The 21211-nt window shown below is 49.8% G+C and overlaps 1 protein-coding gene across 2 annotated transcripts in view; it reads right to left on the reverse strand.

Annotated features, from left to right (window-relative positions):
• Nucleotides 1–21211, reverse strand: part of SH3PXD2A (SH3 and PX domains 2A) — a 232854-nt gene that overhangs the window by 157963 nt on the left and 53680 nt on the right. The window contains exon 2 of one of the 2 annotated variants that reach the window (XM_029244683.1): nucleotides 20907–20987. In XM_029244683.1, coding sequence (XP_029100516.1) covers nucleotides 20907–20987 — 81 coding nt within the window. Of the gene's footprint in view, nucleotides 1–11166; nucleotides 11281–20906; nucleotides 20988–21211 lie in introns of those variants that run through there. The other variant, XM_029244684.1, reaches the window with a different exon arrangement.

Genomic DNA, 21211 nt, shown 5'->3' on the forward strand with positions numbered 1-21211 from the left:
GTTCCTTCTGAGGTCTGTGAGGAAGAATCTGTTCCATGCCTCTCTCCTAGTTTCTGTGATTTGCTGGCAATGTTCAGTGTTCCTTGGCTTGTGGAAGCATCACCCTATCCCTGGCTTCATCTTCACATGGTGTTCTCCCTGTGTGCATGTCTGTGTCCAGATTTCTCCTTTTTATAAGGATATCAGTCACTGGATTAGGGGCCCACCAGTATGACCTCATCTTAACTAATTACATCTACAACAACCCTATTTCTAAACAAGGTCACATTCTGAGGTACTGGGGATTACAGCTTCAACATATGCATTTGGGGGAAACATAAGACTTCAACCCCTAACACCGACACACACTGAAACAATACATCACTATTAAAAGATAAAGCATTTGCCCATATACCACCCAAAAGCCCCTTCCTGAACTCGCAGCGGTGCCTGCACAACATTTTGGATGTGAATAATAATAAATGGTACATAGCTAGTCAGATCTGGATTCAAATCCAGTGTCCTCATCTGTGAAATGAGGGCAGTGATAGAACCTGCCTGATAGGATGAGTGAGAGGATTCAGTGAGATAACAGGTATAAAGTGCTTGGCACAGAGCCTGGCACAGACTAAGGGCCCCCACACGTGAGCTATTATTGTCACTGCGGTCATCAGCGTCACTCTTGCTATGGCACTAGCCTGCGTCCCCAGGGCCAGGGAAAGTGCTTGGGAACCTACAGCCCTGAGGTCAGAAAGGCAGGGAGACCATGAGGGACAGACTGGTCTGGAAGGTGCCTTGGCCAGGCCTGGCCCCGCTGTGAGTGTCTAGGGGCCCCGGGGGAGCTTCCCAGCTGGTGTTTGGGGGCTGGGCTTGGGGAGGAGGCCTCTGGCTTTCCCAGCAGCTCATCGGGTGTGTGGGAGCTGGCTGGGGCGTGTGTGACACTAACGTGGTGGAGCCTGCAACACCCGCAGTGAGATGTAGAGGGAAGAAAGCAGGGATGTGCAGGATGGCCTTATCCCAGGGGACCTCCTCAAGCCTAGAAGGTGTCCAAACCAGTGGCTACCCTGCCTCCCCCTGAAACTCCCTAGGAGGCTCATTCCATACACCCCCCCCCCACCATGCAGACCCACACCTTTGGAGAAAGCACACTGGGTGGGAGTCAAGAGCGGAGGGTTCCAGTTCCAGCCTGCCAAGGCTTGCTAGGCAACTGGGGCAGGAGACTTGGCCTCTCTGAGTGGCAGCGCGGCCTCATCTGCGAAATACTGCTCCTGCCTCTGTGGGTGTTGAAGATCCAAGGAGAAGGCACGTGAGAAAGTGCTACCAACTGCAAGATGCAATTATTCCTACGTAATTTCTCTGAGCCTCAGTCTGCTCATCTGTGAAATGGTGCCAAGCCTGTTTTTCTCCTCTCTGAGGGCTAATGCAAAGTTGAAAAGAGAAAATGTACATGTAAAGCGCTTTAAAGCACGCCAGGCGTGGAGGGAGCCATCAGAAGCAGTCACCTCTCTTAGCACTGTTTTACCATTATTTTGGAACCCTGGTTAGTGATGGAATGCCTGGGCTCTGAAGCAGAATTCCAGTTTATTCCCTCCTGGCTATGTGACCTTGGCCAAGTCACTTAACCTCTCTGGGGTCCAGTTTTCTCACCCGTAAGGTGGCAGTGAGCGAGAACAGCCTCCCCACGGTGGCGTATGGACTGAATGAGATTACGCAGGTAAGCAGGTGCCTGGCTTACCTAAGTGCTTAATAAATGGGGTCACCTTTTTCAAGGTGAAGAGGCTCCGGTGCTATGTATCTTCCTATCTCCTGTATCTTGCCTCTCCCCTGCTTGGGAGCTGCTGGAAGTTGCTAGTGACACCTGACTGTCAGGTGAAACTGGCAGAAGCCACACAGGCCCAGGGAGCTCCCACCAGGAGCGCTGCTGCAGCAGGTGACTTGGGTAGGTCACCTGCCCACCCTCCCACATCGTCCCCTGTCAGACACTTCACAGCACAAGAGACCGAAACACACTTAAAACCTCTTTGAAGGTTCTGGTGAGGAGAGCACTAAGTACGTACCATCTCTGACGCTGCTGCAACCTGCCCCCATCTGATGGTTTCATTTCGGCTTCGAGCCCTTTGTTGGCTCTCTGCCTCCCGTGGGACACAAGCCCATTCATGACCTCTGCCCCGACTGACCTCTGCAGTCGCGTGTCCTGCCACTACTGCATGTCCCCACGTACTGCACAGGCTGCCTGCATCCTCCCTGGACATAACATGCTGTTCCACAGCTCTGTGCCTTTGCACATTCTGTTCCTTTTACTTGGAATGCCCCACCCCATGCGATCTCTTGCTGCCACCACCTCTGAGGCCTTTGCACAGGTTTAGCCCTCATTGACTCCCTTCTCTAGATTGCTTCTGTGGTTTGGTCACACTTCTAGAACTGCACTTACTACTATATCATAATTATTTGTTTACACACCTGCCTCCTTTCAAAAGCCTGTGAGCCTCTTGTAAGCAACTGTGTCTCAGTATGCCGAACGTCCATCACAGTGTCTGACATGTAGCTGGGCACACAGCTAGACTATATTTCCTAGCCTCCTTTGCTGGGAGGTGCAGTCATGTGACTGAATTCTGACCAATGGAATATGAGCAGGGGTGATGTGTGCCTCCTCCAGGCAACCCATAAAATCTCCCTGCAATCTTTCACGCTCTCTCTTCCCTCCCTTGCTGGGTGGAAACAGAGATTCATGTGGAATGGAGTCACCAGATGGGAGAGTCTGGGTTCCCTGAATGACTACCTGGAGTAGAGCTCTCTAGTAACTTGTTTTGGTATATGACATGAGCAGGAATTAAACCTCTATTGTATTGAGTCCCTGAGAGTTTGTTACACAGCAATTAATCTGTCCTGACTAATACAAAGGAGCTCCTAGCCAAGGTCTGTTGAACCAAATTCAAAGAGGGAAGACAATCTAAAAGGCAGAACCCTCCATCCCGAGATCCAATCAAGTCAGGCATCACATTCCTACATGATTGAACTATTTCTAAAGCCAAGCCATCACCCCTCCTCCCCCTCCCCGTCCTATCCACCAAATCACACATACAGTATTTAGAATACCAAGCGTTCCCCTGGAAGGACTGAGAAGGGTGGGGTTGAGGACTTGCCAGATGACCCGTAAAAGTCAGCACAGGTGAATGAGCCCCAACCTGAGATCCTGGTTTCACAAGTTTGTAGAAGGCACACAGAGACACAAGGTGGAATTGTAGGGAGGCGCCTCCTCCTACCCACACAGGGATCAACACCCCTGACACATGACCATTCAAGCTCACAGGAACACCTCCAATGACAGAGCATACCACCCCTCTGAGGCAGCCCGCACTACCCTTGGCAGCTTCTGGGAAGTGCTGGAACAGTGTTCCTCACCAGGCCAAATTCCCACCTGGTCACAAAGGGCCAGGGCCAAAGGGGAGAAAGATCACATTTGGACAGAAGGAAGAAAAAGAAAGGAACGGAGAAGGGCTTCAAATGTATCTTTCCAATACTCTATGATGCCCTCACTACTCAAGGTGTGATCCTGAGACTGAGCATATCATCACCCGAGAGTGTGGTGGAAATGCAAAATCCCAAGCCCCAGGCAGACCTGCTGAATCAGAATCTGCATTTTAACAAGATGCTAAGTAGTTCGTGTGCACAGTAAAATTCTTTACTTCTATGCATAGACTCTTCTTTCATTAAAAAATGGTATATTTCTCCCAAGATAAAAATCTTCTTCTATAGCAATAATTATAAATATTTTACAGCAATATACAAAAACATTTTGTGTTAAGTAACACATGGTAACAAAATTTCAAACAATATAGGAGAGTAAAAAATGGAAAATAAAATTTTCCCCTGGAACATATGACATGTATTCTTATGTCACTAAATTTGTGCTATCCCAAAGAAAATGTTACTAAAAACAAGAAGGGAAAGACAGAAAGAGGTACTTCAAACCTCATCCTCATCCTCTCTTTATTAGAGCATAATTTTATCTTTTTTACAAAGATAATCAGCTATTTAATCATCTATTTCTTACAAATAAGAATATTTTCAAGGGGAAGATATTCTTGTTGGAGCCTGTGATTCAGGATAAGCACGGGATTAAGAATAGAGGAAACTTCCTTTTTTTTTTCTGATCTTCATAATAGGATATATTTCTGTTTTAAAGACAGACAACTATATTTAAAACAAAGCTTTATCTAGGAATAAATACTTTGCTAAATACTGGCTTGCATACATTGAATATATTGACCTACAGACCTGGTGAGCTATATCATAGAGTTCAACATAGAGAGGTCCAGAGCAAAACACAAGCCTGTCCCTCAGAGTCTTGAGGGATTTCAATGATGAGGAAGACAGCGGATAAGTGAGGCTGCCAGTAGAATGTATGTCTTGAGCTCCTCTCTCTAGACAGATGCCCAGAGGTAGGAGGTGAATTTGACTGAAGCGGCTTGAAATGGCAGCGAGGAACTTGTTCCATAATCATATTTGGGAATCTAAATGGAGACTGTTTAACAGGATGGTTTCACACTCATTAGGAGACGCATGTTGGGAAACTATGCACCCATTATAGTTAGGCATAAGAAGGGCTTAAGTGCACCTAGGCTTCTCTTGGCTTCTATGAGGCATGAAGGGAATCACATATCTGACTATCCCAGAGGAAAGGGGTTACAGAACACACTGAGTTGAGAGTGAACCAACAGAGCTGCCATGGATGCCACCACCATGATCGTGGTGGGAGGTGACAATACAACAAATACTACAGGGGAGACAACCTAGTACAGGGGCCGAGTGGAGGGGCTAGTCCAGTGGCCAAGACTCTAGGGGTTTCTTCACTGCCAGTGAGTGACTAGTTGCTTCCTAGTTGGCCAGAGTTGGATCACCAATTACCTACATTGTAATCTTTCTGTTGAAACAATGTGGTTTCTGTTTTTCTTATTAATCTGGCCCAAATGGATAACAATCATATTGTTTTGTTTTGTCTTGTTTTTAACATCCTTATTGGAGTATAATTGTCGAAATAGCTCAGTTGGGAGACCTTTAGACTGAGGAAACTCTTTTTAATGAAAGAAGTGATAAAGTCTTATCGCAAAAGTCACGTGGTACAGGAGATGTTGTGGCCATCTTTGGAAATAATCAACCTGAAGCATTTATAAGAATTTTCAATCCAATGACATATTCTTTTCATTATTAGAAAATTTGCTTTCATTAATTTCTCTCCCTCTCTGTTATATTCTGTTATATTTTCTGTTCTCTCAGGTAGGAGCTCCTGTTCAACAGATATTGAACCCCCCTGGGTTGATCTTCTTTGTCTTAACTTTTCTTTCAAGTTCTGTTTTTTAATCTTTTAGAAGATTTCTTTATTTTTCCCCCAGAACCTCTATTGAATTTCTTATTTTGCAATGGCATTTCTAATTTCTCATAACTTTTAGTGTTCTTTGCATATTTTTCTCAGCATTGTATTCTTGTTTTCCAGATGCACCTCGTTCTCTAATATATGTATATATATATATATATTTTTTTTTTTTTTGCGGTACGCGGGGCTCTCACTGTTGTGGCCTCTCCCGTTGCGGAGCACAGGCTCTGGACACGCAGGCTCAGCGGCCATGGCTCACGGGCCCAGCCACTCTGCGGCATGTGGGATCTTCCCAGACTGGGGCACGAACCCACGTCCCCTGCATCGGCAGGCGGACTCTCAACCACTGCGCCACCAGGGAAGCCCTCTAATATTTTTAAAGTTGAAAGTTACTTTCTATTCCAGCTAATCCTTACAAGTGTCCCTAATGGCAAGTCCAGCCTACAAGCAAAGATGGGCATCCAGGAGGAGCAACAGGAGCTACGCAGCAGACATTGTCTTTGGCGCGTGGAGAAGGAGGTTGCGGGCCTCTCTCTCCCCATTTCCTGCACTCAGTGCCAGCTTGCCATGCACCCATCCATTCATTCGACAACAATTTCCTGAGCACCTGCTCTGTCAGGCACTGTTCTAGGCACTGGGAAAAGAGAAGTTAATGAACAAGCAAGATTTTGCTCTCCTAAAGCTCACATTCCAGCAGGAATGAGACATAACCAATAGACAAAGAATTAAATAAGATAATGATAGATTGTTGAAGACAACAGAATGTGACAATGTGACAGGGCTGGGGGGCTCTCTGAGGAAGTGATCAAGGAAGGCCTCTCTGGGAGGTGTCACGTGAGGCCTGAGTGCCCAGAAGGAGTCAGCTGCTTGAAGGCCTGGGGGAACGGAGTTCCAGGCAGAGGGGACAGCAATGGCAAAGGCGCTGAGAGAGCACTGCACTTGGGGCTCCAGGATCAAGGGGGTGAGCTGAGAGACAGGAAAGGAGGATGGCAGGGGACAGGTCTAGAAGGACAGGTGGGGATCCACCACACAGGGCCTGGCGGTGGGGTAAGGAACTGGGGGTTCATTCCCAAAAGAAAGGAAGGCTTTCAGAAAGGTTATTAAAGGGGGGTGTGATACGATCTGATTTATTTTTAGAAGGATCACTGGTTGGTGGGAAGACAAGAATGTGAGGGGAGCTCCCCCAGGAGGCCTGCTCAGCTCCCCAGGTGGGAGGTGATGGGGCTGGACCAGGGTGGGAGCAGAGCAGACGGAGAGGAAGAGGGCAGAGCTTGGCTGCATTCAAAGGGTTTGAATCCCTTTGGCACCTCAGGCGTTCCTAACAGCTGACCTGGGCAGCCCAAGTGCCCCGATCTGGCCTGATGACATCAAGGGCTGACGCTGCATCGCTGCCTTGAGGGCTCCCTTCCTGGTCACTGAGGTCGGCCACTTGGCCCACAGGAGGCTTTTCTTGCAATTTCTCCTTTCTGGAGGCCCTTTAGGCTAAGGGTGTCCTAGTGTCTGTTCACAATTCATGGAAGGGGAAGGCAAGGTGGAGACCAGAAGAAAAAGAGAAAAATCCCTGAAGCAAAAACTAAAACTCAGGCAGAGTTGCCAGGGGAGCCTAGTCAAGTGGCCCATGCAGTGAGGCTGGCCACCCTCCCCCTCCCCAGGCTCTGAGGCCAGGCCAGCTGCTTTCACGAGGCTTTCCTGGAGGGGAGAACCCGACTCCTGCCAGGGAAGCAGGGAACACAAGAGGAAGAGCTCCCCGCGGAGCCCACCCTGGCGCCCAGCCGCAGGTTGGCTGTCCAGGTGACAGCACTGATGCAGACCCAGGTGAAGGCTTCCCCTCGCGACCTCATAAACACGGCAGCTGCCCACCTAGGACGAGGTGTGGGAGGACGAGGAAGGGCAAGGCAGTAAAGGGCTTGGCCGCTGGAGGACCGCAGGCACCTGTGCTCCTCCCTGCAGGGCTCCATCCTCTGCAGAAGCAGGGATCCCCTGACCTCGGCCGTGCCAGGCAGTCCTGCCTCCACACCTTCACACGTGCAGTCTCCCTGCCTGGGCGCCTTCTCAGTCCACCAAACCCAGCCCTCCCCCTAGGCCCACCTCCAGTTCCACCTTTTCGGTAAAACCTGAGGCGGGAGGAAGGGAATCTAGCATTTATCAGACACCTCTATCGGCACCAATCTATCTCTTAAAAAAAAGTCTCTGATGTCAATTACACCTCACTTTAAAATAAGCATGTGAATAAAATGTAGCAAAATGTGAACATTTGTTAAATCAGTAGGTCTACAGTGCATTATATTGTTTTCTGTAGGATTAAAAAAATTCATAATTAAAAATAAACACTAGAAAAGGAAAGCTGACTGGCTGCAATGCACAGAAGCAGCTGGAAGGGGCCGGACTGGAGCATTGGGAGGCCTGGTAACAAGGCAGTAGATGCAAGGGAGGAATCAGGAGGGCTTGGCCAAGGGGCCTGGGGCAGAGAGGAGGGATCTGCAGGGGTAAGAGATGGTGCAGTGACTGAGAGAGGGAAGGAGGGAGGAGGGGAAGGAGGAGGGAGGGGTCTAGATAGGGGCCGGTTCGGAACACGCTGAGGTGCAGGCATACGTGTGACTTTTAAGTGGAGATGCCTTGAAGGGTCAGCCTGCGGTCAGTTCATGCTGCATCTGTCTCCACCGCTCAGCCCCACCCTGGACCCAGTGACTCGCCCATAGCAGGTGTTCAACAAACATGGTCAGGTGCTCACCCCCACCCGCCTTCTAGTTGACAACAGAGTCTGGGCCCAGAGAACTAGCCCCCATTGAGAAGATGCCCAAGGAGAACAGAGCCCCACCCCAAGCCTATTCCTGGTGCCCTACCTGACCCAGATCCCCAGCAGCTGGTGCCATATTTTGGGGGCTAGCCTACCCTGCAAGGGCCACTCCCTCATCTGGGCGAATGCCTACTGCTCAGCTATTTCTAGTGGGGACAGCAGTGGGACAGGCGTGGCCCTGGAGGAACAGCTAGCATGGGGCAGGAAGGGATTAGGTGATGGAACAGATAGATGAGACCCTCTGTCCAGCTAGAGAAGGGGAAGAGCCAGCCTGTGGTCCCCACCTTACCCACAGGAGCCCGGAGCCCGACTCTCTGGGGCAGCCTGGGTGAGGGCTGAGAGCACTTCCAGGCCTGGGGCAGGGGGACTGCAGTCACGTCTCTTCTGGGAGGGGGAAGACCAATGGCTGGCCATCATGGGTGCCCTCTGGAGGCAAGGCAGGCTCCCCACCAGGGTGCCAAGACCGTCACTGGATTCCAAAAGGAATGTCTACACATAAGCCATTGTCAAGAAAAAGGTTAATTTCCCCTGAGAAGGGGAAGCAGCCCCACTCCCCATCGGGGCTTTTGCCTTTGAGGGTGCAGACTTGCCAAGCCCCTTGCTCATCACAGTCAGCGACCCTCCATACAAGTCACAGTCAGGCCCTCACCTGCCCTTCTCCCAGACTCCTGCTTGGGACATGGCAGCATCCCAGGGGAAGACGTACAGACAAAAGAGACCCAGAGACTGACAAAGACATAGCAGAGCCAGAGAAAACACCTCCAGGAAGGAGGCTGGGGAAAGGCCACAGGGATGAACAGAGCTATGCCCAGAGACAGGCCCAGACTCAGGGACCCTTGGGAGCCAGAGATAACGAGAAACTGGGGAAAGAGAGAGACACAGAGAGAACACCATAGGGAGAATCCAAGACTCAAGGGCAGAGAAAAGGAAATGAACATATAGAAACTGACAATTTCTCTCTCTATCAGCCCAGCCCAAACCCTCCCCAGCCTGGGCAGTGGGTCAGGGCAGTACCCACCTCCAGCGGCCAGGCCAGCCCCACCTGCTCTGCAGCTGAAGCCTTCCTGGCAAGGGAGGGAAAGGACCCCCCTCCTCTCTGAGGTGCTGGGATCTCCCAGGCTGGCTCTGCAGTGCTCTGACCCATGTAGGGGCACATCAAAGTTACAGGGGAGAGTGGACGGAAGGGTTTAGCCTGTGGATTCCAGAGCCAGACGGCCGGTCTGGATCCTGGCCCCCCACCTGCAGAAAGGGTGGTTCTGCAGCTCTACCCTCCCTCACCTCGTTTCTCAACTACACAGCCAAGAAACCTAGGTATTCCAAACTGGCCCAAAGTGTCCCCCAAGTACATAATACGACGGATAAAATCTCAGTTTTGAGCCCTCCTACATGTGTTCGATTTCTTAGGCCATCCCTCCCCTCCACCCACAGGATAAAAACAAGCTCGTTTCCTTGGGGAGCCAGCAGGCCAGCCTTCACCAGAGATGCCCTGAGGAGAGCAGGTCGGCACTGTCTCAGTGGGAAGAATGGCTGCTTGTTGTACGCCAGAGCCACCCTCTCTGCCAGCATCTCAGCTCCAGCCTGTACACCAGCCTCATGCTTCCTGTTTGGGTGGGGTTTTTTTAAAGCCATTTTCTGAATGTGGTCCATTTAGCCCCAGGGATGCCCCCATGCCCGTCCCATTCCGAGCCTCCTGCCCAGCCCCCAGCCAGCACTGAGCTCAGCCTTCCAGCATGGCTGAACTGGCCACTTTGTTCTGCTGGGCACCAGATAAATGCTCCCTAATGAGCAGATGGAGCCAAACCCTGGCTGGCATTTGGGGCTGTCTCCTGGCCAGCCCTGGAGCATTCATTTACTGCAGCTTGGGGGTGCCTAACACCCTTTCGTGGCTGGGAATGTTTCCCTAGTTCAGGCTGGACAGACACCGTGTCCACAGGGCTGTGATCGCCATCCTAATGACTCTCCATAGCCGCTTCAGTCTCAGTGGGAAAGGTTTCCTGTGCCTTGTCTCCTAAAAATCTCACAAGGACTCTATGAAGCAGCTCCTGCAATTAGAGTCATTCAGCAGATGAGAAGGCTGAGTCTCTTGGAGGTTAGGTAATGGCCCAGGGTCACACAGCTGATAAGAGGTAGTAGGGATGAGGTCACACTCATGTAAGTCTGTCTGACAACAAAGCCTGAGCTTCCCATCACTGAGAGCAAACTACTCCACTCGGAAAGTTGGGAAGTTGGTACCAAGAATCCCACAGGCTCTTTTGGAGAGCCTGCTGTCACCCAACTGTGGAGGTCTCTGAGGAATTTAAAATCATTTTTCCTTGGCTCTAGCTAAATTTTGGATATAAAGGAAAGCACTACAATTCTCCAATAACTCTTACAATGGCCTGGCCTGAGGAAATGTACCGGAGATGCAGTAATTGCAGTCCCCCAAATCACATGGGGGCTGATGTCCAGGGGTGGCAGGGTGCCAGTGAGGGAGATCACTGCATCTCTGGGTCACCTGGCTTGTGGCTGTCTTCCTTCCAACAAGCCCACAACTCAGGCTCCCACAGTTCACACTGGCTGTCTCAGGTCCACAAGAGTCAAAAGCAAAACCAACTGTGCTGCTGTTGGGGAGGGGATACAAGGACGCCAAGACCTCAACAAGCAGGCTGGGATGCCCGAGCAGCAGGGCTGACGGCAGTGGTCTACACCCTGATTGCTCACCCATTCTACGCCTTCTGCACCTACCCTGATTCTCCCACCAGTTGGCGGCTCTGGCTCAGGCCAAGGCTGTCAGCCTGGCTTCTCCGCCCAGGATGACCCTGACTTCTCCCCTCGGGGTCCCCATTACCAAGCCTAGTGCCAGGCATGTAGCTGGCACTCCTCCAGGATGCCAGGATTGACATGAAATTCCTTCCTGTCGGAAGGGAGTGCCTTGGTCACAGTTGAAGGCTTCACGCAGCTCGCGCGCGCGCGCGCGCGCGCGCACACACACACACACACACACACACACACACACACACACACACACACCACTCACCTGGCCACCACTATAGATCTTCCTTCCCTTCATTCTCCAGTTTGGAGGGGACACTGTGCCCCCATGCACTGTGCAGCCAACTTTCCATTTGTTATCCAAAGGAGGGTAGATGGGGGCCCGGTGCGGGCAGAGCTGAGTTTGCTAGGTCAGACCTTGGGGCCTGAGGAAGAGGGAAGTGACGGCAGCAGGGCCTCGCTGATGTGACACCCAAACACACCCTGACGTGACACCCTCATGCCGGGAAAACAAGGTGTGCAGCTCAGAGCAGTCAGGCAGGTGGTGTGGCCTGACTCAGATGCCACCTCTGGCAAAGCTGAGATTTATTATCCAATGAGAGAAGTGGGCAGTGGTAGGCAGGACGCTTGGGCTGAGCTCCAGGCAGCAGCTGGGCAGAACTTTCTGGCAGGCGGAGGGAAGTCTTCTGCTCTGCACAGGGGTCCAGGAAGGGTGAATGATTGCCCCCTCCCCCCAGGAGCTCTCTTGGTGATGCAACAGGGGCTTCCTGCCCTCCTCAACCAAAAACAGAAAGAAGACTTCTGGAGGGGAGGCTAGAATTCCAGACTGGAATAAACTAAAGCTAGAGCGCCTGAGCGCTAGTCCTGCTGTCACTTGCTGGCCCTGTAATGTAGACGAGTCACTTCCCCTCTTAGGGCCTTATTTCCTCATCTGTCAAATAAAGGAAATGGACTACATCAGAGGGTGGCCAATAAATTTCATCTCAAGGTACCATTGCCAATTGATAGGTAGTGTCTTCCTGAAGATATCTGGGTTTGTTTTTTCAGAAAGACTCTGAGACCATGTATGGGCTCAGGACCCATGGAACAGTGTCAGCCACGGGCACGGGATGGGAATGTGCTGTGATCAATTAGTGATGCCTGCTGTGGACACAAGACCAAAAAGTGGCAGCACGAGTGCCAGATATGTTATCATCCTGATAGATGATCTCTAAGGGCCTTCTGGTCATGAAACTCAATTCCACCCCAGTTCGCCAGCAGATCTGGTTAATGCTGGTCGGCAAGCATGTACCTCCCATGTTGAGATATTTGCACACAGCTGATTTCTCTCCCTGAAAGATGTGTTCTCGTCCGCCCTGCAGGACAGTTACTGGGGGAGCAGGCAGCCCCCTAAGTCCCCAGTGCCCACACCCACCAGACTTAACCCAGAAGCTTAGAGCCAATGAATAGTGCCAAGGTTTACTACCCAGAGGACATTCCAGCTTTTCTTACAATCTTCCTCAATATCTACAAAGGGGCTTCCCCCACTGTGTGACAATCCCACCTTGCCCCTGAGGGAGGATGAGCGAACAAAAAAAGACAGAGATGGCTCTTGACTTCCTGGTGGTCACAAGTGAGGGTCTCGTCAGACACGGCTTGGTCCCTGAGGAACTCCTTGGGAGATGTGTGCCAGGACCACCTACAGACCATTTGCCAGGAAGACCACGTGCACCAAATGCACGCAGGTACCAAGACAGGTGCTCACAGACCAGGTACTCATCTGTATAGGAAAAGATTAATTTCCCAAGTGCACCTGCAGCATGACAAGGATCCCACAGCTCTGGCTGCTTCAGACCGTCGGACAAGCTCCTCTCCTCTCTTTGCATCCTTAAGCTCTGCCCGGGGCAGACGGTGGGGATGGCTGACAGCAGACCCTGCCACCGTATGCATCTGGCACGGACGTGTGGAGACCCTGCCCCACGTACGATGCCCATGGTCACCTCTCTCCATCTATTCTGGACCTGCAAGACCCCTCATGTACACGGTCATTCCTAAACCCGTGGGGCTGGGGAAACTGCACAAGAAGGAGTCACTGTACAAACTACAAACTTCATCTGCTTGGAGTGGAAAAAAAATAAACCCACCTTCAAGTGCACGCTAGCCGGGCACCAAGCAACCCAGGATTCCAACTCAGTGAACAGCTTTCCAACCTGAGCCGGCCTGGAGGTACCATTTCCCCAGGCCTTCCCCACCCAACACTTCCTGGAGAGCAGACACCCTACGGCCCTCTCCCCTCCTCACCCCAACGCTAGGCAGAACCTGCCAGAAGGGAAATCAGTAGACAGAGAGGAAACTGGAGTTCACCCTCAGGCCGTGGGGCCAGATGAAAGGGAGCCAGCTCCCGGGGGAGGGGAAGCCAGCCACGGAATTCCCAGGAGCTACTGGAATCCCCACAGGGCTCCCCTGGAATCCCCCTGTGTTCCATCGGGAATCTGAAAGATGCCTCTTTCCAAGAGCAAGGAAAAACTGTTGACAAATAGCAACTTTCTGAACAGCAGTGTTTTCCTAACAGAGGATGGTGGATTGGTAATTACACTTTGGAGGTGAAACAGTTTATCTGGGAAGACCTAACCACCACCACCTGCCTCTCCCACCTGGATGCAGACAGAGCTATGCGGTGAAAGTGAAGTCTGTATAGATGGGGCACAGGAAGAAACCTCGGCCTCCAGCTGGAGTAGGGATGTCCAGCTATTTTCTCTTGAAGTTAAGTTTCTGAGGACCTAACTGGTGAGTTCTCAGCTTCCCTGTCTAGGGACTCCACACCAGTCACTATTCTCAGGGCTTTCTTTACATGGATTGTCTCATTTCATTCTTACTATCACCCCATGAGGCAGGTATTTTTATTATCCCCATTACACAGATGAGAAAACCGAGGTACAGAGAGGTTAAAGAACTCACCAAAGGTTATATACAGCTAGTAAGTGCTGGAGCTGGTCTTGGAATCCAACCATCCTGACCCTGGAGCACCTGCCCTTAACCACTGCACTCCACAGCCAAGAAGCTCTCAGCGTGGTTCATCATGACACAAGAACCGCCACCCAAGTGCTTCTTGGCCCAATACACAGTTCATGTGTTGTAGGCAATACTGGAATACAAGATTCCAGTTTGACAAGATAATTTGGACAGGTCCCTGGGGTTTGCTGTAATGGATTCTAACCAGTTACATTCCGTAGGAATGATCTAGAATGGTGATTCAGGAAATATGAGGTAATGTGATTTTAATAATCATTTTCATTTTCTTTCTCTTGTTAGATATGTTATTAATGTCTATTTTTTTAACCTGTGTGTTTTCTGTCCCATTATACTGTAATGACCAGGAGGAACACAGTTTATTTTAGACCTCCCACTTTTCCCACCTCCTCCCACATGTATCTTTTAATTATTATATATAAATGTTGTAAGTAATACATGAATACATTGTCCTTTTTAAAAAGAGTAAGATATTACAAATAAGGCTAAGGTTCCCCTTTGACCAAGCCCTCCCTCCCATCCATGTCCCCAGCCCTCTTCCAGAGATAACTCTCAATTTGGAGTGTATCCTTCCAGACCTTTTAAAAATAATTGCGTACTTATGCTGTGCATGTACTTATACAAGATGTATCTTGTTGTTTTTGCATAATTGCTATGATACAATGTTTTGAAACTCGCACTGGGCATTCATTAACATTTCTTAGAGCTCCATCCATGGGACCGATCAGTCTCTATGGTTTTGACTGTTGTACAAAGTGGTATGAGACAACAGCTTACTTAGCCATCCTCTATGTTTCCCATTTTTGCCACGGCAAACGATAGGAGGCTTCCTGGGACTGGGGACTGACCTCAGTTAAGGCCAATGCTCTTGTCTGTCCAGGGCATGCGAGCAATCCCAATGACCCTCAGCTTATCGCACTGCTGGCACTAGAACTGCCACACCATGCGCTGGGACTCTCTAGAATCCTTGGTACAAAACTGTTCTTAGAACGTGGCAAGTTACCTCCCCCAGGCTTTAGTCTAGGGTCAATGATCTCAAACAACACAGAGCTTGCCTTGATGATTAAAAGACAGAGCCTGCAGGAAAGACACCTCCCCCAGACCCCTCTTCTACTCTCAGGTTGATCCCTGCACACACCAGGATCACCCCAGTTTGACCTGAGCTGAGGCCTGCTCTGGACATCAAACCAAACTAAAGCTCATATAAATTTAAGGAATAGAAAAATGAACACAGATGTTTACCTGCAATGAGGGGCTGGGGGGATAGAACTCTTCTAATGATAAAAATGCTGTGATCCTGTAACTCTCCATATATTACATCAGAACACGCCCACACACACATACACATCCCTCCTAAGGTTGGCTATTAACAATTTGCAGATTATAGCTTTGTTCACCCATCATAAGCCTGGCCATCTGAGAGCTGAAAAGGGAGTGTGACCCTGGGTGGGTAAGTGGGTGGAGACGCTGGAGAGATGAATGAGGAAGAGAGATAGAAGCTCTTCATAATAGGTTAAGCCCTTTAGAACAAATGAGCAAACCTGAACAGCCTTCTTAACTCTATCTCCCAAGCAGCAGGGGGGAGGCTAAAGGGCCTCTCCCAGCTCTGATCAAATATTGACCCTGTGCACTCACTGGCCAGAGTTCAGACTAAAGGGCCAGCAGCACTATGGAGCCAATGTTTGCAGAGCAATTACTGCATCCCAGCACCTTGTAGGTCAGATTGTGAAACAACCTTTGATGGAGCTGGAGCTTCAGAGAGCCTTCCGGTCCTTCCTCGGTGGGGCCAGGTCTTGGGGGAGACACTTAACAGGGAAGGAGCTGTGCAAGGAAATTTACAGAGGCTGGAAACGTGGTCCAGCACCAAAGAGAAGGCAACTTAAGGGCATCTGCGGTCTTTTTCCCTGCTCCCTCTCCCCTTAACTCCACCTCCAAGTAATCCAAACTCTTTATAACTAAACAGGCCTCAATATCAGGCCTTGTCCCTGCCAGCTCCCTCTGGGACAGGTCCCTTTCTTGGTCAGATAGGGCTGAGTGGTGGATTATTTTTAGAAGAAACCAATTTCCACTTGGAGACCTAGAGCTTCTCCTTTCCCTGTTCCCAGCTTGACATCTGAAATGCCCTTAGAAGCCCTTTCTAGTAACTGACCTGGTTTCCAGAAGAGGTGTTTGGAAGAGCTGTTGAATTTGAATTGCTCTATGGATGGGGCAAATCACGGTGGAATACAGTCCCCCTCCTGCCGCAGGGGCCCTGGAAGATGTTAGAGGACAACTGGGGAGGGCCTGGGAGGTGGCAGAGCGCACTGGGGTGGGCATAAAGCCAGATCGCGCCTGCTGTGTGTCCCCAGTGGTCAGAGGCAGCACAGTCCAAAAGAACTTCCTGTGATGGTAGAATGTTCTGTATCTGCTCGGTATGTAGCCATTAGCCACTGCGGCTCTTGGGCACTTGCAATGCAGCAACTATGACGAAGAAACTAAATTTCATTTCATTTTTAAAAAATTAAATGAACTTAATTGAATTTTTAAAATTTGATCTTTAAGTTTTTAAATTAACTTAAATTTAAACGTAACTAGCCACATGTGGCTGGTGGCTTACTGCATTGGACAGCCCAATCTAAAGGTTCCATACCTGGTGCTTCCCAGTGGGTGGGAAGAGGCGCTGGGTTCACAGCCCCTTGAGTGAGAAGGTGGCAGAACCACTGGGGCTGAAGGCTCAAGGAAGAAACATGGGAAGAGAAGAAGGTTTTGGGCAGAGTAGAGGGTCTTATCCTAGTGCCCTTGGAAGGATTTCAGGGGGGTGTGAATGACCAAGCAGGTTATTAGAATTGTATATGTACATTCATGCTTGTCTGGAAAGGTGCATAAAAGAAACCCTGAGCCCCCAAAATAAAATAAAGTAACTCATTGGTCTGTCAGATAAACTTACTTCTTCAGGGAAGTCTGCTCTGATACCAGAGTATAAGGTTTCCCTAAAATATGTCTATGGTGCTTCTCTCTGTAGCATTTGGAATCATATAAAATAATATGTATATACATTTTTAAACTAAAATCTGTCTTTCCTCATTAAGCTGTAAGTCCCATAAAAGCAGTAACCAGATCTGCTTTTGCTCAGCAATAAATCCCCACAAATCCCCACGCAGAGCCTGGCAACCTTCCTGGGACACAGAAGGCAGGCACTTAAGACTGGATAGATTGGGATAGATGGATAGATGGATGGATGGATAGATGGGCAGATGGACAGATGGATGGACAGATGGAGAGGAGGCAGACAAGTACGCATAAATGAACGAACAAACTAAGAAATAAGTTAGGGACATACTTTACCTCGATAACTATAAATCTCAAAAAGCAACCAAATCCCCTCAAACTGGAGTGGGGGTGGTGGCTATATCACTCTAGGCCACTGTCACCAATCAAAACCATATGGGCAGGGCTTCCCTGGTGGTGCAGTGGTTAAGAATACACCTGCCAAGGCAGGGGACACAGGTTGGAGCCCTGGTCCGGGAAGATTCCACATGCCGCGGAGCAACTAAGCCAGTGCCTCACAACTACTGAGCCTGCGCTCTAGAGCCCGCGTGCCACAACTACTGAGCCCGTGTGCCTAGAGCCCGTGCTCCGCAACAAGAGAAGCCACCGCAATGAGAAGCCCGCGCACCACAACGAAGAGGAGCCCCCGCTCGCCACAACTAGAGAGAGCCCGTGCACAGTAACAAAGATCCAGTGCAGCCAAAAATAAATAAAAATAAATAAATTAACTAATTTAAAAAAAGATGGGCATCTTCTTAGTTGCCCCCTCCCAAGAAGGATGCTCTTTCCTTCCTCTTCATCCCCTGGCATGTTACTTGTACCTCAATCTAGTATTTATTTTATCTACAGTGGACTAAATTGCTTAAAAGTCTATTTCCCCACTAGATACAGACCCCTAGAAGGAAGGGACCTTGTCCTTCTCAAATGAGTGTCCCTCCGCCTGTGCCACTTCTGCCCTGCAAAAGTGCAAATGTGGTGGAGGCCTTGGCAAAGGCCAATTCACTCTTACCACGAGCCAACCTGGTTTCCTCACCTTTATACTTCCACCCTTGCCATGCGCAGCCAGGCTAAGGCTGCCAGATTTAACAAGTGAAAAATACAGGACAAAGGATAAAACATGAATTTCAAATAAACAATGAATAGCTTCAAAAAACATTTTTTTTGGCTGCACCATGTGGCATACGGGATCTTAGTTCCCCTGACCAGGGATCAAACCCGTGCTCCCTGCGGTGGAAGCACAGATTCTTAACCACTCGACCGCCAAGGAAGTCCCAATGAATAACTTTTTAGTATATCTCCTGCAATATATGGGATATACTTATACTAAAAAAAAGTATACAGTCCCCAGAAAGCCCAGAAGCATGAGTTAGTAAAGCCAGGTAGGCAGCTTTCCCCGGGCTGGTTTAGTCGGCGGCGCAGTACTTCCAGGGTTCCAAGGTGGGCCTCAGTCCAAAAGGGGAGGAGCAAAAGGATTCTGAGAATAGCGCTCTACGGGTCACAACCCTACTCCCAACTCACTCCGTCTTGTCCCAGTGGCAAGCTCCAGAGAGAGCCTGTGGGACTGTGTACGCTCTGACACAGGCCTGGGCACTGAGCGGCAACTCAGCAGAGTGAAGCCAAGGGATGAAAACGAGAAAGCAACACCATGACACGACGTACTAAGCCCCCAGACCCTTCAGCCAGGCAGCCCAGCATCCTTGTCACCTGTTAACACCAAGTAACTCACTAGAAAACCATGTGTTGGGGAAAACATGGATTTGCTCATTTCATCCTCACAACAACCCTACTGGGTGGGTACCATTTGAACCTTCATTCTACAGATGAGAAAATGGAGAAGCTAAGGAAGGAACCTCTCTGGAGTTACAGAGTGACAGAGCCAGTAACTGGTCCCAGGCAATGTGTCCCCAGTGCCTAAGCTCCAAGCTGAGTTCTGAGAGCCACCAGTGACCAGAGACGGAATTAGCAATGCCATTTGTTCTTCCTCTATAGGAATGCCATATTAAAATCAGAGATCCTGATAAATAAGAGAGGCTTTCTAAAATGAAGGCCATTACAAGTCAACATGTCAAGTTCTGAAAAATGGGTTCCCAAAAATGCTTGGTTGAAAGGTTAAATTCCAAAGAACCATCCCAACCCCTTTCCAAACTGCATCTACAGGGTAACAATGACCCACATGGACAGGCCTGGCCATGCTCATGACTAGGGCCAGCGCATCGTACAAGCTGCTTCATGCCGTGTGTCCCCTCTCAACACACAGGAAATGAGCCCTCCAGGCAAGGGAGAAGTGGGGGGAGCAGCATTCCTTTCCTGTGAGATTCTGTAACTAGGGAGGGGGTAGGGGAATAGAACAGAAAAGAGGGGGGAGAAAAATTCTGATTTGAGAGTTTCCCTCTGGCTCATCAATGAGTCCTTTCAGGGTTCCCTCTCCCCAACTAAGTGATCATTTCCTGTCCAGCACACTACACCCATTGATGGGGTATCAGCAAATCCCAACAGTTTACGCCGGAAGGACACGAGGAGACTGGACAGGAGTTGATGGGGGAAGAGGAAGAAGGCAGGAGCTTAAGGTGTGGCTTTCAACCCCATATTGTTAGATTAAGAGAGGATTTGTAATGCAGGGAGCTGGCTCACCTTTGGCTCATCTCATAGACAGAGCCATAATGACAGTGGGATAAAGTCAGGTACTTGGAGGCAAACATGCAAGCCTGGCCTCTCCAAGATGACTCACCACCAGAGGCCTGCAAAGGAAGGAGTGGACCTTGGTTGTGAGGGCCAGCAGTGGATGTCTCTTCTTTGTGTTTTTATAGGCCTAAACCAGGCTCATAGCCCTAAGGAAGAATCTAGAACGTCTCAGCTTTCCCTTCCTGGTATAGGAAGGGTTGCTGCCCAACTCTCAATGATTCTGCCTTGTCTGGTGCCTGCCTCTGATAAACAGGGGTGGGTCCCCTAGTGGCCATGTCTGTGTTCATGTCTGTCTACCCTAGACCATAGTGATTAGTGCAGAGAGGGCACCTGACCCAAGTCAGGCCAATCAGAGTCTTGCCTGGGATTTTTCAATTTGGAACTGGGAGACAGTCAGTCTCTCTGCTGTTGGGAACCACAAGATATGAAATTTGGGAGCTACTGACAGCTGAACTACTGATGTCAGTACCCAGAGAGAAGCCAAGACAAGACAGAGGGAGAGCAGCCCTGGTTTCAGGTGTTCCAGAAGCCACTGCCTCTCTCCCCTTTCCACCATCTGGTTGACTGCATAAGCTTCCCTGGTATATGCTTCCAACCAAGTCTCCTTTTTGTCTAAGCCAGTATGAGTGTAAAACTATTACTTGTAACCTAAAGAGGCCTAATCAAATTAGATGGCCTCAAGGGAGGTGTCTACAATGGAATTGTGGATCCATGCTACCATCCCCCTGTGTGACATGCCTGGGTATGTTAGAGAGACACACATATCATACACTTGTACAAACAGGGAGATAAGAGCCTTATTTGGTTACACAGACACAGTGGTATGCCCCATTTGTGTCTGTAGTTCAAGAAACTGCTTATTTTCTGTTTCAGTCTTTTCTGTGTGTTTGCTTTTCTTTGCCTGCGATGATGTGGTGGCTTGTGTCTCACCCTGGATGTTTACAGACACATGTCTGCTCAAGTACACAGCACCCATGGCCAACCTCCCGCCTTTCCACCCTGGTTTACCACCCTCCAGACGAAGGAGGGTGACAAAGCATGACTGTTAAGACCATCTGAGGAATCCAACGAAGCCCCAAGTATCTGCCTGCATCATCCAAGACTGAGCCCAACCCAGCTTGACCACCGAGGTTCCCTCTTCTGTCCCTCTGCTCTGCCTAGACTCTGACCCTGAGAGCTTGGGAAGGGGATTCTCTGGATGAGTAAGGACATGAGAGAGGCCAACCCACCAGACACTCAGGCCACTTCATGTGGAACCAGGCACCATCTGAGCTCAGACCCACTCACCTGCAGGTCAAAGAACTTGCTGTACCTCCGGTAGATGGTCTGGGACGTGGAGTCGGACCAGGTCACGTTAATGATGTATACCTGTGGGGAAAAGATAAGAGCAGGTGAGGGGGGGACTAAAGCAGGGCCTCAAGCTGTGCCAGGCATCATTTAACATGACTGTGGGTGTTCCATGCCAGGACCATTCTTTTTCTCATCTTTGTCCCCAGGGCTTTAGCACAGTGTCAGGTACATATGGATGCTACATATGTGTCTAAATACACACACACACACACACACACACACACACACACACACACACACAC

Source organism: Monodon monoceros, unplaced genomic scaffold (assembly GCF_005190385.1).
Source record: "Monodon monoceros isolate NGI ecotype Baffin Bay Population unplaced genomic scaffold, NGI_Narwhal_1 Super_Scaffold_4, whole genome shotgun sequence".
In the NCBI taxonomy this organism is placed as follows: Eukaryota; Metazoa; Chordata; class Mammalia; order Artiodactyla; family Monodontidae; genus Monodon; species Monodon monoceros.